The sequence below is a fragment of the Vombatus ursinus genome, unplaced genomic scaffold (assembly GCF_900497805.2).
Source record: "Vombatus ursinus unplaced genomic scaffold, bare-nosed wombat genome assembly UNPS02014786.1, whole genome shotgun sequence".
NCBI lineage: Eukaryota > Metazoa > Chordata > Mammalia > Diprotodontia > Vombatidae > Vombatus > Vombatus ursinus.
The window spans coordinates 50,165,644-50,183,499 of record NW_020954564.1 but is presented as its reverse complement, the minus strand read 5'-3'; the positions used below and the strand labels follow the sequence as shown (position 1 = coordinate 50,183,499).

General features: G+C 40.5%; 1 protein-coding gene across 5 annotated transcripts in view; it reads right to left on the bottom strand.

The window, feature by feature from the left end:
- LOC114047106 (ras-specific guanine nucleotide-releasing factor RalGPS1) overlaps window positions 1-15,458 on the bottom strand; it is a 490,091-nt gene extending 474,633 nt beyond the window's left edge. For all 5 annotated transcript variants that reach the window (XM_027867842.1, XM_027867839.1, XM_027867838.1 and 2 more), the window contains exons 1-2: window positions 15,378-15,458; window positions 7,228-7,335 (exon numbers count right to left, since the gene is read on the bottom strand). In XM_027867842.1, coding sequence (XP_027723643.1) covers window positions 7,228-7,335; window positions 15,378-15,434 — 165 coding nt within the window. In that variant the 5' untranslated portion in view covers window positions 15,435-15,458. The remainder of the gene's footprint in view (window positions 1-7,227; window positions 7,336-15,377) is intronic.
- Between the last annotated feature and the right edge of the window lie 2,398 nt (window positions 15,459-17,856).

Here is a 17,856-nt window from a genome sequence, read left to right as displayed (position 1 = left end):
TCTCTCTCTCTCTCTCTCTCTCTCTCTCTCTCTCTCTCTCTCTCTCTCTCTCCTTTGTTCCTGAGTCTCCTCCCAGTGCCCAGCTACATGATGGATTAGCTGGCCCAAGCCCACAGACTGAGAACTGGCAGAAACTGCTATTCATGCCTATCCTTGGAATTCAGGCAGGAAATAAAATAGCAAGTTGATATTGGAAACCACAAAGGAGATCTGTCCTCATATGTCTCTCCCCTCACCACCACCACCTCTCAAAAAAGGAATAGATAAAAACAGCAAGGTTAAGCAAAAATCGTTAGGTATTATTTTTGCCTCAATATTTCACAGCGAAGCTAAAAGATACAGGGTGATGGTTACTGGGGAGAAAGGTATGGATTTTAAAAAATCAATAAGTTTGATAAAGGTGTAGAAGACATGCTTAGCGAATTTGCAGATGGCAAGAAACAGGGAGGGATAGCTAATATGTTAAAGTTAGGGTCCAAACAATCTTAGCAATCTAGAAAATGGGCTGGATCTAATTAGAGGAGTTACATCATGAATAATTTTAAAGACCTATAGTTGCGTTAAAAAAAAATCAACTGCCCAAGTATATAATGTCAGCATTATACTTGTCCATTCATCTTCCAGATACATCTGGACTGAGTCAGAGGGTTCCACTCAAAGACTATCAGAGCCAAAATACCTGATCTAGGCCTCTCATTTTACAGCACACAAACTGAGACTTGGAGAAGTTTGGTGGCTTGTCCATAATCACCCACTGAGTCAAGAATCAGTTATAAAGCCAGCAGGCAGCTGGACATGATGGCACACAAGTGTAATCCCAGCTATTGGGGGAGGCTGAAGTTGGTGGATCTCTTGAGCTCAGGAGTTCTAAGCTAAAGTAGGGCTAAAGCTGCTCAGGTGTCTATACTACACCGAACACCTATATGGTAAGCAGGACAAGTGGAGCAGGGCAAAGCTTCTGTGCTAATCAGCAGTGGGGTCAGGTCCATGAGTAGCTGCTGCACTTCCAGCTTAATTGAGCTAGGGAGACCCAGTCTCAAAATAAAAAATTGAATACATAGATAGATTAATTGATTAATGGATAAATAAACTAACCAATGAATGAATGAACAGATGAAGAAATAAAATTAAATGAAGGGCAAGACAGAATCTAAGCCATTTCATGAGATGAAGAAAAGAAACCAGAGTTTTGCTTTTGTTTTGTTTTTTTCATGGCACAGGCATGAATGTCCCTGGGAACCTTGAGCAACTAAAGAGAAAATTCATTTTCTAAATCTAAGGCCAGATCTACTGGCTTGGGGGTTAGAATCCGCCATTAATTCAACCTATCTCTAGGACAGGTCCCAGTACAATGCAAAGAGTCAGCTTGCTCATCTGTAAAAAAAGAGGGCTGGACCTTCGAGGTTCCTTCCAGTTCTAGATCTAAGATTCTATGATAGTCTCCAGTAGGCTGACTCTGGGATATATACACATATGTATCTAAATGTGTGTATTCATGGAAAGGTAAGACACTGGCCCTAAGCACAATAAAAGTGATCATGTATGCATGCAAAGGAATGTACTTAAACATATATACATGTGTCAACAAGCACATGTGCACCAAATGGCACGGACTGATTCCACAAATCACTGAGACTGGGAGTGTGCTAGAAACAGCTCATATTGCCTCATGAAAGATGATTGTTAAATTTTCAGTGTGAAAATTTACACCTTGGAAATCAGCAAACACTATAAATCAGGGCTTGATTTGTTGTTTTTGTTCAGTGTCTAGACTGAAGAAAGTGACAGAGAAATATTAATAATGCAGATTAAACTTTATGTTCCCCACCCCCCTGGAGATCTAGTTGTTAAACATTTACCAGTACACTGCTGACTAAGATCTTTCATTTTCAAGTTCTGGCCAACAACAGCATTGCCCCTAGAGTAAAGCCTGAGTACAGAGTCAAGAGATGAACTAGTTCTGGGTTAAGAGAGCTGCTAGGGCTAGCCTATCTCATACTGTTGACACTTGCATCTGTTCTATGGGCTGAGAATATCTTTAATGGAGTTTTCAACTCATTACATTTTATAGAAATCTAGGGACCAGAAGGGTAGTACAGTAGAGAACATTTGGGTGGGGATACAAAGAAGACAAAACCAAAAGGAATCTTGTTATAAGAATGTATTACAGCACACCTGGACAAAGGGAGAAAATAAGAAACAGATCATGAATTTGGCACTGATGGAAGACATCAGCTAGCCAGACATCTGGGGTGCTTCTCGCCAAACCCCTGACTCATCTAAATGATAATTTCATTCTTCAACAGCGCAGGGAATGATGAAGGGAATTGTTATTCTGAATATGATTCTGACCAGTAAGAAGGAACTAATCACTATAGTAGAAACAATGAAAACTTGCGAGGGTCCTAAGGGGCAGTGCTAAGATGGCGGAGTAAAAGCAGTGACTTGCTTGAGCTCTTCCCCAAACCCCTCCAAATACCTGTAAAAAATAGCTCTAAACAAATTCTAGAGCAGCAGAACCCACAAAAAGACAGAATGAAACAAATCTCCAGCTCAAGACAACCTGGATGGTTGATTGGAAAGATCTATTACTCAGAACTGGAAGAAGAGTGAAGTTCAGCATAGGCACACAGACAAAGACCAGGCCTCAGCGAACCTGTAGCAGGCTTCAGGGGACTGAATCATGGGCAGTTATGGTGGTTTCCAGACTTCTCAATCCACAAACACCAAAGACAACTTAGAAGGTCAGTAGGAAAGGTCTATTACCTTTCTATGAGAGAAAGACTTGGTCCCAGTCCTAGTCTTGGTGCAGCCCCAGGGCAGTGGCTGCTTCCTAAGCTCTTGGCCCCCAGACTGAGAAGGACTCGAGTGGCTGATCAGAGGAGGATTGCAGGGATCTCTTTGCTGGTGCTGAGGCAGGAATCTCTTGCTTTGCCTGTGCTTGGATCTGGGTCACAGTTTTGTGTGGCAGTTCTGGGGTAAAGAGGAGTGCTGGCATGGTGGAGCTTGTAGTGGCAGTGGAGAGGGAATCCTCCTCACAGTTCCAAGGAAGAAAAGAGTGCTTGTGGTTACTCATAGACCAAAGCACAGGCCCCTTATCATACCACTTTGGAAGAACTGAAAATTTACAGGTCCCTAGAAGTATCTCTGAAAACAGCTGCACAAAACCCCTGAAGCTTGGGACAGTACATTCTCCACACTGGAAACAGATCCCTACCTTAACAAGGAGTTTATAAGTCAAGTAATTGGCTGGGATCATGAGCAAACTTCACCAAAAAAAAGTCAGACCATAGAATCTTTCTTTGGTGACAAAAAAGATCAAAACACATGACCAGAAGATGACAACAAAGTCAAAGCTCCTACATCCAAAGCCTCCAAGAAAAATATGAATCAGGCCCAGGCTATGGAAGAGCTCAAAAAGGATTTTGAAAAGCAAGTAAGAGGAGTAGAGGAAAAACTGGAAAGAGAAATGAGAGTGATGCAAGAAAATCATGAAAAACAAGTCAACAGCTTGCTAAAGGAGACCCAAAAAAATACTGAAGAAAATAACACCTTAAAAACCCACATGGCAAAAGAGGTCCAAAAAGCCAATGAGGAGAAGAACGCCTTAAAAAGCAGAATTGTCCAAATGGAAAAGGAAGTCCAAAAACTCACTGAAGAAAACTTGAGAGTACATGGCCACTCCATCTTGGATAAAAGAGTAGAAAATTTGGCATAAGCAGATACGGGCCTTAGATCTCAAGAGAGTGGATTGCAAACACTCCCCCCCCCCCAAAAAAAGGAAAAGTAAGAGAATTCTCTGGGTTAAAATCTTATAGGGGAGACAGCACAAGAATAATGGAAAGCTCTCAAGAAGGAAATTTTAATGTCATGAACGCAAATGAAAAAGAAAAGGTGGAACTATCTGAAGGAACCAATGAGGATGCATAGGGAACTCAACAACTAATTTGGATTTTTAAGATATGTATAGAAAATAAATACATACACAGAGACAAACATAGAAGATACAGTTAGATAGCATAGTGGATAAGGAGCCAGTCTTGGAGATAAAAGGATCTGAATTTGAATACCCCCTCAAATACTTCCTAGCTGAGTGATTTGGTCATGTCTCAATCTCTCTTAGACTCAATTTATTCATCTGTATAATAGGGATAATAACAACGCCTGTATCACAAGGTTTTTGTGAAGATCAAATCAAATGAGATATATGTAAAATGCTTTGTAAACTTTGTATAAATGTTAGTTATTGCTAGAGTGGTACAGTCCTATAAAAATAACATCAGGAAGTCAGGCATAGTGGTACACACTTGTCATCCTAGCTGTTGGGGAGGCTAAGGCTGGTGGGTCTGTAAACGTCAAGGGTTATGAGATGCAATGGGTTATGCTGATTGGTGTCTGAACTAAGTTAGGTACTAATACGGTGAGCTTCCAAGAGCAAGGAACCACCAAGTTGCCTAAGGAGGGGTGAATGAGCTCAGGTCCAAAACAGAGCAGGTCAAAACTTCTGTGCTGATCGATAGTGGAATGAGGCCTGAAAGAAAGAGGAGGAAGAAGAGAGAGAGAGATGGGGAAAGAGATGGAAAGAAAGATGGAAAGGAGAGATGGAGAGACAGAATGACAGAGAGACAGAGACAGAGACAGAGAGAGAAGAGAAGAGTAGAGAAGAGAAGAGAAGAGATTGGAAGGAAGGAACTGAGGCTCATCATAAATGCTAAGGACCATGAAAAGGGCTTTTTAAAAAATCACTGTGTGAAGACAAGAGGATGATTAAAGGAGAGACAGAATTACTACTTGAGGTGGTGGATGAGATGATGCTAATGGATGGTGGAAACAAGGCAAAATTATTCAACTCCATTTTGCTTCTATTTTTTCTACCAAGGAGAATGTTAGTTGGACTGAGGACTGAATGAAAAATGATGACTACAAAGTTGAAACTGAAGATCAGAAGGTAAGATAGCACCTATTTGTCATCAGTGAATTTCAAGACATCAGGCCCAGATGAAAAAACTGGACCATGTGATCACTGAGGCATTGTTAAGTGATATTTGAAAAACTGTGGAGAATAGGAAAGGTACCATAAAACTGGAACTAGTAAAACATCATAACAATTTTCAAAAAGAGAAAGTTGAGTCTCCTATGTGTAGGCCAGTGAGCTTAACTTCAAATTCGTGGCAAAATTCTAGATCATATTTATTAAAGAGATAATTTATGAGCATTTGCAGCAAGAGAATTAACGGTCCTCATTAGTAACCAATGTGACTCCACCAAGAACAGGTCATAGGATTATAGCCTCATAGATTTAGAGTTCCAAGTAAACTACAGCTCATCTAATTCAACCCCTTCATTTTACATATGAGGAAAATGAGGATCAAGTTAATTAAGTAACTTTTCCATGGTCACACAAGTGACATTAAGTGGCAGAGTTGGGATTCAAATGCAGATCTTCTTACTCCATACACATCACTCTCTTCCTGCACCACACTACCAGAGTGATCTTGTTTCCTTTTTTGACAGAGTTACTAGACAGGTAGATGAGGGGGATGATGGAGACATCATATATCTAATTTTAGCCATGCCTTTGATGAAGCCTCTCATGCTATACATGGACAAGATGATAGTAATGGTAGGCAGACCCAAATAGGAAAATAAAGCACATTGAAAAGTTAAAAGCACTATAGAAATGTCAGTTATTATTCTTATTCTTATTTGAAATTTGATGAAGGATCATATAAAAAAGTTGCTAGTAGAAGAGGTCCACGGCAACTTGGTAATGTCTTGTGGAACAAACTAATGATCTGTCCTTGGCCCTGTGCTAGCCAACAATTTCATCAGTGACTTGGATAAAGGTATAGATGACATCATCATCATCACCATCATCCCACTAATAGTAATAATAGCCAGTACTGATAAAACATTATATGGTTTTCAAAGTACTTTATATATGTGTTTTTCAGATGACATAACACATAAGACTAAGTGGGGCCGCTAATATTTGGATAACAGGCCAGATTATTGTACTGAATCGAATAACATAAAATAAAATTTAATAACTTTTGAAAATGTAAAGTCTTATTCTTAGATTTCAAAACAATGAATATCAAGTACAAGATGGGGGGAAAGAGAGAAACAAAATATCACATGCAAAATATCTTGGTGTTTTAGTGGCCTACAAGCTCAAGAGTAGGACACAGAAACTAAAAACGCAAATACTATTTTGAATTGCATTAGGAGAGGTACAATATGCAGGGCTAGCAATGTGGTGATGCTGATATCCTCTCCCCTGGTCAGGCCACATATGGAGTCCTGTGCATGAAGTTCTGAGAAGACCGCTAGTGAAGGACACTGGGAGAAGGACTCTGGTGGAAGGAGACTGACCCCAAGCTGATATCAACAGGAAAGCAACCAAGATGGTGAAAGGACCAGACACCATGTGTCACAGGAAGATCAGCTGAAGGAACTGGGGATGTTTATCCTAGAGAAGAGAAGCCTTAAGAGAAGGAAGGGGACAATTACTATCTTCAAGTATTTGAAGGAATTCCACATGGCAGAGTGATTCAACATGTTCTGCTTGGCCCCAGAGGGCTGAACTAGGCACAGTGGGTGAAGGTGCAGAGAGGTAGATTTGAGCTTGATGTAAAAAGAAAGACTTCTTTACAATTAGAGCTGTTAAAAAGTGTAGCAAGCAGATTTCCTTTAGATGCCTGTGGTGTCACTGAAGAGACTGCTGTTTGGATACAGGTTGTATTAGATGTCCATTCTGGCTCTAAGATTATATGATTTTATGATACTATTGGTACCTTACCTGCAGAGAAAGGGGTAACACCATAGTTGTTTTTTTTTTAATTACAGCTCTTAAAAATGTAATAGCTAATTAATGCTGTCAAGGAACTGGATATAGTAACTCATTAACGTAAAGGGAGCATGGGGGCTCAGAGAGCACTGGGCTTGAAAAGTGGGCTACCTAGAATCAAATTCCAGTTTTGACACTATTCTATATGTCTGTGGCTAAGTAATGTAAGCTCTCTGGGTTTTCTCCTATGTAAGATGGAGATAATAATATCAGTGCTATCTACCTCACATGATGGTTGTGAGGCAAGTACTTTGTAACCTTAAAGTGCTATAGAAATGTGAGTTGTTCCTAAAATAATACAGCATCAGCTAATGATCTGTCCCATATCCACCTCCCAAAGGTCACACATCCCATAGGATGAGCTACGTTCTACTTACAGCAAACTCCTCAGGAGTTACTTTCAATACATCAAAAACAACGGCATCATAGCTCTTACTGGCGTAGTCACAGCTCCGTCCCTCCAGAGAGTCTGAGCTGCTGCTGCCCTGCAGAAGGAAAAGAAACACGACTAAAGTTTCTTGGTATGGAAGGTACCCTCAAGTCAATGACTTCTTAACTCGGCTGTACTGGAGCCACTGAGGGAGGAGATGTTGTATTTGATGCCTGTTGTAATAGAAAGAGCATCTGATTCAAACACCAAAGACTCGAGTTTGAATCCCAGCTTTGTTCCTTACTAGCTGTATGACTTTGAGGAAGTCACTTCATCTCTCCAGGTCTCAATTTCCCCTTCTTTAAAACAAACTGGTTGGACAGAATACCCTCCAACATCCCTTCCAGCTCTGATATCTCATGGTCTCAGATCCCTTCCTACTCTAATATTCTATACTTTAACATTCTACGTTCTAAAATCCCTTCCAGCTCTGACATAGTATCCTAACATTCACAGGAATTAGAGAATTTGAGAGCTTATAGTCCAGTCCAACACCCTCTTTTCACAAACAAAAAAAAATGAAGGCCTGCCTTAGGTCAGCCAGGTTGAAAAAAGTCAAGCCAAGATTCTCAACTCAAGCCCACTGAATCCATGTCCTATATATTTTCCACTATACCATGCTGCATCCTTCTATGGTTTAAAGTCCTTTCCAGTTTCTGATTTTATGATTTTATGATTCTGTGACCCAACTGATACAAGTGGCTCTTTTCTATTCTCTCAAATGGGGGAAACTGTCTGGAGGTGTTGGGAAAGGATTAGTAACTTTATATCTGTCAAATAGGGCCTGGCTTAAATCTTTTTGTGTGTGTGTTGTATTTAAACTTGAAATCAGTCTGGAAAATGTTACACAAAACACAAGGCAAGTTACTGTTAGAAATAGCATTTATGTGGCAAGCAAAAGCTCTCTCTTGAAATTAAAAGCCTGTTTGTTGGCAAAAGGAGGTACAGCACATTGGTTAGGGAGCCCTGAGTGAAAGCTATCTTTATTAGAATAGCTTAGATTAATAGGAGTACTGTGAATACTGCATTTTAAAAGAGATTCAAATAAACAGAGTTTCCTATAAAACATTGGGTTGAAATCTCAAATGTTGCCTGCCCAGAACCCACAGTTGTGGGGATCTTGGGGCATTACTCATACCATCCTTGGGAGCAGCCTTTTTTTATCTCTCCTCTCCCAAAGGGAAGGCTCCAATTAATAAATGGCTTCATTCCTCCTAACTCAGAGGGTGGCTTTGGTGAGGTTTCCATTAACCTCACCAGTCTGGACTGGGGCTTAGGGAATTTGCTTGCATTTATACCTTCTTGCTTCACTCTTTCCAAAATGGCAGCATTTGGGGAAAAGTGCAGGCTTACTAGAGACTACAGTGTATTCAAGCTAGCAAGAAAACCCAATAGTCAACAACTGAGAAATGTGAGGTTAGAGATGTGGACAGCAGCTGAAGCCAATGAGTTTCAATAGCCTTGTATCACCAAAAAATGAGCCCGCTGTATTAAAAAAAAGAATGCTTACCACTGAGGCAGTAAAGACTTTAATAATTAGAGCACTAAGACAAGTGATTCTTTTTCTGTCAATGGTAAAAGGGAGTTATTTGTGCTTCTATATTCTATGTTCTAACATTCTATGGTCCAAGGTTCCTTTTGTTTTTAACATTCTATGTTCCAAGGTCCTCTTTCATTTCTAACATCCTTAGTTCTCTATTCTGACATTGTTCTAATGTCTCATACAATTCAGGAAATCTATGTGTTTTAAAATTCTATGTTCTAATGTTCTTCTGAATTCTGATAGTCTATAATTTCATCTGTTAAATGGGTATAATAACTGTACTACTCATTTTATATTCTGTGTTCTAACATTTTGCATTCTAAGGTCTTTCTCACCTCTGACTGTCTACGTTACAAGGGCCCTTCCAACTCTAATGTTCTGTTATAAAATCTCTTCTAGCATTAGCATTGTGTTCCATGAATTTTCCCTCAAATCTGTAGTCCTTGCCAAAGGTTCTCACATTAGTCTCACAGACAGCCTTTGTGGCTAGTGAATTTTCCAAGCAAGTTAATCTTTCAATGTTCCTACAAGTTCTCTCAGGCTTTTTTAGTTATTCATCTCTCCTTCAAATCTCCTATACCCTTCCCCACTCCAACTGCTACCACAGAACAACTTGGCAGCTTCCAAGTTCTATCTCTTGCTATATACTTTTCCCCAATAGCTCAATCATCTGAGCAATAGACCGAGCCTATGGAAATGGCCTCTTCAATGTAGTGTATGAAACACAGTATGAGTTAGTACAAAGGTTGCTAGACCTTGGCTTTAGTCCCAAGCTCTTTCAATAACTACTTTCTGTCACCTTAGGAAGTCAAATAACCTCACTGGGGCTCAGTTTTCTCATCTATAAAATGGAGGTGATAGTTGTATTCAATTATTGCTAAAAATCTTTGAAAGTTCCAGCATTTTATTCTCAGAACCAGACTCACAAAGTGAAGATATCTTAGAAGTCAGCTAGGTGGCTCAGGGAATAGAGTGCTAGATGTGGAGCCAGAAATATCTAAATTCAAATCCACCCTCAGACACTCTCTAGCTATGTGACCCTGGACAAGTCATTTAACCTATCTCAGGTTCAGTTTCCTCATCAGTGAAATGGGGATGATGATAATAATAGCACCTCCCTCTAAGACTTGTTGTGAGGGTCACATGAGATAATATTTGTAAAGTGTTTTATAAATCTTAAAGAGCTCCATAAATGCCAGTCATTGGTATTGTTGTTATTATCAATTATTTTTAGAAGTCATCTAATTAGCTCTACATCTGAAAAAGAATACTGTCTCCAACATTCCCTCAATGAGTTTACAAGAAAAGTATGTAATTAATGTTTGTTTACCTCTCACCTCACCCCAAAGTGGGATCTTATGGATGATACAGAAAACGTAGAATGATATGGTGGTTAAAAGAGTCAGAGATGTGGGTTTTAACCCTAGCTTTTATATTTACTAACTGTGCAGTTTTAGCCAAGTCCCTTAATCTCTTAGCCTCGTTTCCCTATTCTGCAAAAAGATACAATAATGCTTGTACTCCTTCCCTCATGTGGTTGCTGTGGTACAGTAGCACTTTGTAAACTTTGAGATGTTACAGAATCATGATCTATGTGTCTGTCTAGCTTCAGTCCATAGGGGTGGGGGAGAAAGTGTTAAATCGCTCTGGTTATTAGGGCTGATTAAATTCAGGTCATGCAGTTGTTAGTCTGATCTTAAGGACTCTGCCTGCCAGGCTACAGCATGGACAGTGTGAGAAATATTTTCACTTCATAATGGGTTTGCAGAATTAAACTGTATGTAGTTTATTCGTTTCCCAAAATACTGCTCCTACAATTCTGGTACAGTGCCACCAGGTGGCAATATTGCCCTTCTCCACCTAGGGGAATACGATTCTAAAACTGGAAGAGAGCTGAGTGATAACCTATTAGTCCAAAGTTGTTTCTGTACGAAGAAGGAAACAGAGCTCAACAGGTTAACTTGCTGAAGAATACATAGGTAGTGAATAGCAAAGCTGGGGCTTGAACCCACATCTTTTACTTCACATGGAGTGTCCTTTTCCCCTACACCAGTATGTTTCCTTTATTTTTTGTTGTTGTTCAATCATTTTCAGTCATGTCTGATTCTTTGATTCTTCATGACCCCATTTGGGGTTTTCTTGGCAAAGATCTGGAGTGGTTTGCCATTTCCGTCTCCAGCTCATTTTACAGATGAAGAAACTGAGGCAAACTGGGTTAAGTGACTTGCCCAGGGTCACACAAGTAGTAAGTGTCAGAGGCTACCTTTAAACTCAGCAAAATGAGTCTCCCTGACTCTAGGCTCAATTGTACTACCTAGCCACTGATTTAAACTCTATTCAAACAACTGAAACTTATTCCAAAAATAAAAATTAGCTTCTTAAAATATAATTTCAACACTAAGTTAAGAATGGTGTTGAAATGCTTTTTTTTAATTTATGAAATAGGAATTTTTAGAGCAATAAATTCTTAACTCCTTTTTAATATCTAAAGCCTAATACTTAACATCACTAAGTCTTAATAGCTCTTTTAACACTAAGCTCTAATTGGAAAGCATACTTCGATGTGGATCACTGAGTGTCAAAATTGGAAGAGACTTGGGCCATGTATTCCAACCCATACCTAAACAAGACTCCCCTCTACAACATCTTCAACAAGTGGTCATCTCTACCTGTTGCTTCAAGACCTCCTTTGAAATGGAACCAACTACTTCCTAAGGCAACCCATTCAACTTTTAGGGGTGTCTCAAATCCTTTCCAGGTTTCAAGCTGGCTTGGCTTCAAAATGTCTCTGGGCTGCTTCCCTATTCATGGCTTTCTTCTTTTTGCCTTCTACTTGCCATGGATTTTCTTACTCAACTAACACTTCCAGCATTGTTTCCCATCTATATCATCCCATGAAGTTGTAGAATACAGGAGCTGTGATCAACTCCAGAACACAGAATATTAGATAAGGAAAAAATAGAATGTTGAAACTAGAAGGAACCTTAGAACATTAAATGTTAGAGATGGAAGGGAGCTTAGGACACCAAACAGAATATTACAGGTCATCTCCTCCCACACCCTCATTTTTCAAATGAAAAACTTGAGTGAATAAAGGACTTGCATATCAAAATCATTATCATTTCCATGGATTCTCCAAAACAATATTAAGAATTAGCAGTATGTCTACACTCCAGCTAAATCAAGGAAGAAACTGCCAGGCAGAAGTCCCAAAATGCCATTCCATTTGAGAGGCATAAAATCCTGATAATTCAATTTTCTCCAATCCTAAAACGTTTGTATACCATTCTACTTCTAACTATTTTCACTTCCCCTCACCGCAACTTTTTCAAAGACCTTATTTCACCCTCCTATTTTTATTCATTAGTTTGTTCAAGAGCCTGAGTTTAAACTCAACCTCTGCAAATCTATTATGTACAACTTGCTATTTCTTTTAAATGTATAACAAAGTTATTATGTAACTTTATTTTTCCCCTTTTTTTCCACCCCCCACCCTAGAGATGGCTACCATTAGACATAAATATGTGTGTATGTATATTTATACATATATATATGTATGTGTATATATACACATACACACATATATACATATACATGTATATGTAAAACCATTAGACACATAACTTCTATTTATCAATTCTTTCTCTGGATGTAGTTTCATGTACAATCATTTTTTCTATTCTACTATGTTACAGAAATGCTTGTTTTATGTTTTAAGTTCAGAATAAAACTACATTTAAAAATAGTATCTAAAAAAATCCCACCTCTGCTATTTTGCTACCTATATGACCTTGGTCAAGCCACTTAATCTTTCTGAGCCTCAGTTTCCTCTTCTGTAAGACAACGGAAATCAATTACATGACCTCTAAAGTCCCTTAGAATTCTAAACTCTTTGATCTCATTATAAGTGCCTACTATGCTCAGGATTCTTTTTTAGACCACAAATCTAACTCCTATGCAATACTTTAAGGTTCCTTAAATTGAGTTTTGCTGATTTACCTTAGCAACCCTCTAGTAACAGACTTTTTTGAAACCTGGCTCCAAATTCGGAGGTACCATATGTCTTATACTTAATAGAATATATTGAACTCTAAAAATCAAAGTAAAAAACAACTTCTTTGACTGTAGATTTATTTAAATAATTGATGTGAAAGAGAATCCAGAGCTGACAATTTACAAGCTAAAGGGAGTCAGTACCTTGGAAGGAATCAAGTTCTAGTGTTAAATATATGGTATACGTAATCTACCACTCCATAGGTGTCAGGTACAAGGCAAACAAACAGCAGGCTGGGTGAGAAAGGTTAGACATGCTGAGGTTGATGACCTGTGTTAGAGTCACCACTATTGCCCTACAACTCCAATAATGTACAGACATAGAATCATACGTGAAACCCCAAGAGGGCAGGTGGTTTTGTCCACAATTATGTAACAAGTTCAAGGCAGAGCCAAGACTTTGAACTCAAAGTTCCTGGCACCTAGTCCAGGACTTTTCCCAGGACTTGCTGTATAACTGCCTTCTCTCAGTCATTCCATAACCACTGAAAACATCAGGTCCCCTGTAAGGGCTGAGACCAGGAGAGACTCTGAGATCTGACAGTGGTGATAGTGATGAGTTTGCAACAATTCTATCAGAACCAGAGCGCCCTTACTTACAGGTTTCCTATGCACATGCTAAAGACCAAGCTCAGATAGAGAGGGGGGAGGGAAGGAGAGAGAGAGAGAGAGAGAGAAAAGCAGAGACAGACACACAGAGAAAAACAAGGGGGGAGGAGGGAAGAGTAGGGAGAGAGGTCAGAGGGAGAGGGAGAGAGAATCCAGATGGGAAACAACATGAGGAAGGTTTTTTTAATTGCTAATTTCTTCAGAAACTGGTTCACCTAGATTTCTGGTTATTTTTTTCAAGTGACCATGTATAAGCAACCAGAAATAACTAAGGTCCAAAGCAAGGAAAGTGACAGTCCCACTGTCCTCTACCCTAGTCTGACCACAGCTGGAATACTGTGTGCAGTCCTGGAAACACATTAGGAAAGACAACAACAAATTGTCATGTATCTAAAGGAGGGTGACCAAGATACCAAAGGAACCAGAGGTTTATTTAATGGGAACTGTGGCAATTTAACCTGGAATATAGTAGGAGTTCTTAACCTGGGATCTGTGAACTTCGGTTTTTTTTTTCCTAAATTATTTTATAACTATATTTCAATATAATCATTTTCTTTTGTAATCCTATATATTTTATGCATTTAAAAAATTATTCTGAAAAGGGGTCCATGGGCATCATCAGATTGCTGAAGGAGCCCCTACACAAAAAATGTTAAGAACACTTGGTTTCAGAGGATAGGACAGCTGTCTTCAAATATCTGAAGGGCTGTCTTAAAGAGGCATTCAAACTGTTCTGCTTAAGTCAGTCAGTCAGTCAACAAGCATTTATTAAGCATTTACTATGTGCAAGGCACTGAGTTAAGTATTGCGAATACAAATACAAGCAAAAAGAAAGAGTCCCTGACCTCAAGAAGCTTACATTCTAATGGGGAAGGAAACATAAAAGGAAGCTGTGAAGGGGTTGGGGTGGAAGAGGAAGCACTTGGTAAGGCGTCATGACAGAGAAGTCCAGAAGAACACAGCCTGGCAGGAAATGAAGAGATGGCTGGCCTGGGAACCCTTCTTAAATGGAGGTTCTCCACCTCCAATCAGAGAGAGGGGCCCGAGGGGCAAAGGATACTACCAGGATGGAAGTGCCAGGGCTGACGTGATCTTCCAGAATTAATATGGTGATGCAGAGGTAGAATTAGAAGAATGTAGGGGAGAGGGAAGGGTCAGGGTTCTATAAAAGTTTTACAAGTCTGGAATACTTGCTACACAACATAGATGGGCTAGGGTGCTAACCCCAGAGACCCTCAGTGACCACAATGCCTCCTGAGCATTTCTAGGCAACAGTTAGGCTGCAACAGATGGACAATGTGAGTGTCCAGGGCTGAGGCCACGGTGGCACTGGCACAGGTCACTCTGCGAGCAGGGCACTCATGCTCCAGGCTTTTAAGCATCAGAAAGGGGAAATCACCAGATGAGGTCAGTTGAAATCACAATCTATTTTGGGATGTGCTACTTATCTCCTATCAATAGTGTGTTCTTCTGAAATGTCCAGGGCCTTCATAGAGTTTCTTTGGGTAAATGCCAATCATTTCTTACCATCTCAATGGAACATGGCATTCGTGACATTGGACAAGTTGTGAATATTTATTTTAATTTGAAATGAGCGACTTCAAAAAATATACTGAGAGTCAAGGCTTGATTTATTTAAGACTGTCCCCCAAATATAACAACTGTCCAAAGCCTGGCAGTAGCTGGCTCCCGTGGGGGTGGGAGTGTGAGGAAGCCTGAGCACTTAGAATGACAGCATTCATCGAGGCCTGCAGTCAAACACAACTCTGTTCAGGAGGTAGCAGCCGAGCATGTCCCCTGGCAGCAGGGAGTCCCTCTGAGGCCAAAGTAAGCTGGCACTGCTTAGCAGGTATGGCTGCCCCCTGCCACCTCCCCCACCCTGAGCATCCTACCTGGGGAGTCGCGGAGGTGACCAGAACATTGGCCATCAGGCCATTCCGTTTATACATGCTCTCTCCAGGCCTCAGAGGGGGTGTCAGGGCCACCTCAGCTGGTGACACAAAATGCAGGGAGGATTCCTGGAAGGCAAACAAGATCATGAAAACTTGCTTTCAAGGGTTCACACACACATACACACATACACCCCTCCCCAAAACCATAGTGTTGAAGAAGTCTGTCACTGAAGAGGAAATCTGTAGATCAAAGCAATTACAGTGCATAGTCATTTGCTAGTGATTTAACTGAGTCAATCAATCAACAAGCACTTATTAAGTGCCTTCTGTGCACCAGGCACCCTCTAGGCTAGGTGTTGGGGATAGAAATACAAATAATGTAACAATCTTTGGTTGCATGGAGCTTAACTTCTAATTGGGGGAGACAACAAGTCCACGTATACATTTCCATTAAATAAAGGGAATAAATACTAGGTAGTTAAATACACTGTAGTTTGGAAGAGAGGGAGGGTACAAGCAATTCAGAGGGGGCATCAGGAAAGGCTTCATGTAGAAGATAGCACCTGAGCAGCATCTTGAAGCAAGAGAAAGACTCTGTGAAGCAGAGATGATGAAGATGAGCATTGCACAGAGGGGAATGGGCAGTGCAAAGGTGTGGAGAAGAGCGATGGGGAGCTCCCTGTGAAGAACAGAGAGATCACCCATTAAGCTGGATCACAGAGCAGAGTGGGAGTGGGTGGGCAGTGTAATATTCAGCGAGACCAGAGGGACAGGTTGGGAGCAGGTTTGTGAAGGACTTTAAAAACTGAACAAAGGAGTTTCTATTTTATCCTGGAGACAAGAGAGAATCATGGGAGTTAAAGCAGAAGAGTGACATCATCAGATCTGTATTAAAGGAAAATTCCTTTGGCAGCAGGGTGTGAGATAGGCTGGAATGGGAGGGGTCTTGAGGTAGGGAGACCAGTTAGGAAGCTGTTGCAATAATCCCGGTGAGAGATTTATTACCTGGGCAAGTAGAAAGGAGTAAGGTGTGATAGATAATATAGAGGCAGAAATGGCAAGATCTGGAAAATGATCAGATACATGGGGTGAGAGAAAGTAAAAAGCTGAGGATAGGGGCAGCTAGGTGGCGCAGTGGATAGAGCACCAGCCCTGAAGTCAGGAGGACCTTAGTTCAAATCTGGCCGCAGACCAAACACCTGACACGTTCTAGCTGTGTGACCTTGGGCAAGTCACTTAACCCCAATTGCCCCCCCCAAAAAAAGCTGAGGATAATACTGAGGATATGAACCTGGAAAACTGGAGGGATGGTGGTACGTTTGACAGAAATAAGGAAATTTTGGATAGGGGAGGGTTTGAGAGAAAGATAAGTTTAGCTTTGGACATGCTGAGTTTGAGGTGTCTCTAGAACATCCAGTTTGAAATGTCCACAAGGCAATTGATGATGCAGGCTGAAACTCAAGAGAGACACTGAAGCTAGATACATAGATTTGAGATGAAGCTACGTGGCAATGACATTTAAGCTCATGGGAGTCGGTGACATTTCCAAAATAGTGGAGAGAGAGAAAAGAAGAGGTTCTATGGATGATGAGCAATCAGAAGAAAGGGAGAAAGAATAGTCAGACAAGTAGGAGAAGAACCAGGAGAGAGTAATGTCATGAAAACCTAGAAAGGAGAGAGTATCCAAGAAATGATAGTCAACAGACTGGTCAAGAAGATAGAAGAATTCCTATTGGTTCTAATTCTTCTTTACAACATGACTAATGTGAAAATATGTTTCATAGGAATGTATTTGTAGAGCCTATATCACAGGGAGAAAGGGAGGGAGGGGCAGGGAATCTAAAACTCAGAAGCTTACAGAGGCAAATGTTGAAAACTAAAAATAAGTTAATAAAAAAACTGTAAAAAAAAAAAGGGTAGAGGATTAAGAAAAGACTATTGGATTTGGGTATGACAAATAAGACATCATTGGGAGGTGAAGCCAAGATGGTGGAGTAGAGGCAGTAATCCAGCTAAACTCTCCCAACATTCCCCTCCAAACAACTTTAAAATAATGCTTCAAATCAAATTTTGAAGCTGCAAAGTCAACAAAAGATTAGATTGGGACATTTCCCATCCTAAAACAACTTAGGAGGCCAGCAGGAGAGGTCTGTGACGTGGGGATAGGGGCTGTCCCAGTGCTCACTCGGTAACAGCGGCAGCAATAGGCCTTGGTGGTAACTGTTGCGGCAGCAGCAGCAGCAGCTTCTAAAGCTCTCAGCTCAGAGATGGCAAGGGGGTCAAACAACTGATCAGAAAGAGATTACAGAGGATTCTTTGCTGGCATTGACTGACATTTCTCTTGTCCAAATGCAGTTCTGGGACACAGTTCCAGGGTGGAGAGGAGAGCTTGTGGTCAGTCACAAGAGAGAAGGGGCCTTGGTCACATTTCCAAGGCAGAGAGGAGCACTAGCACTTGCAGCTTCAGGAAAACAGGGGA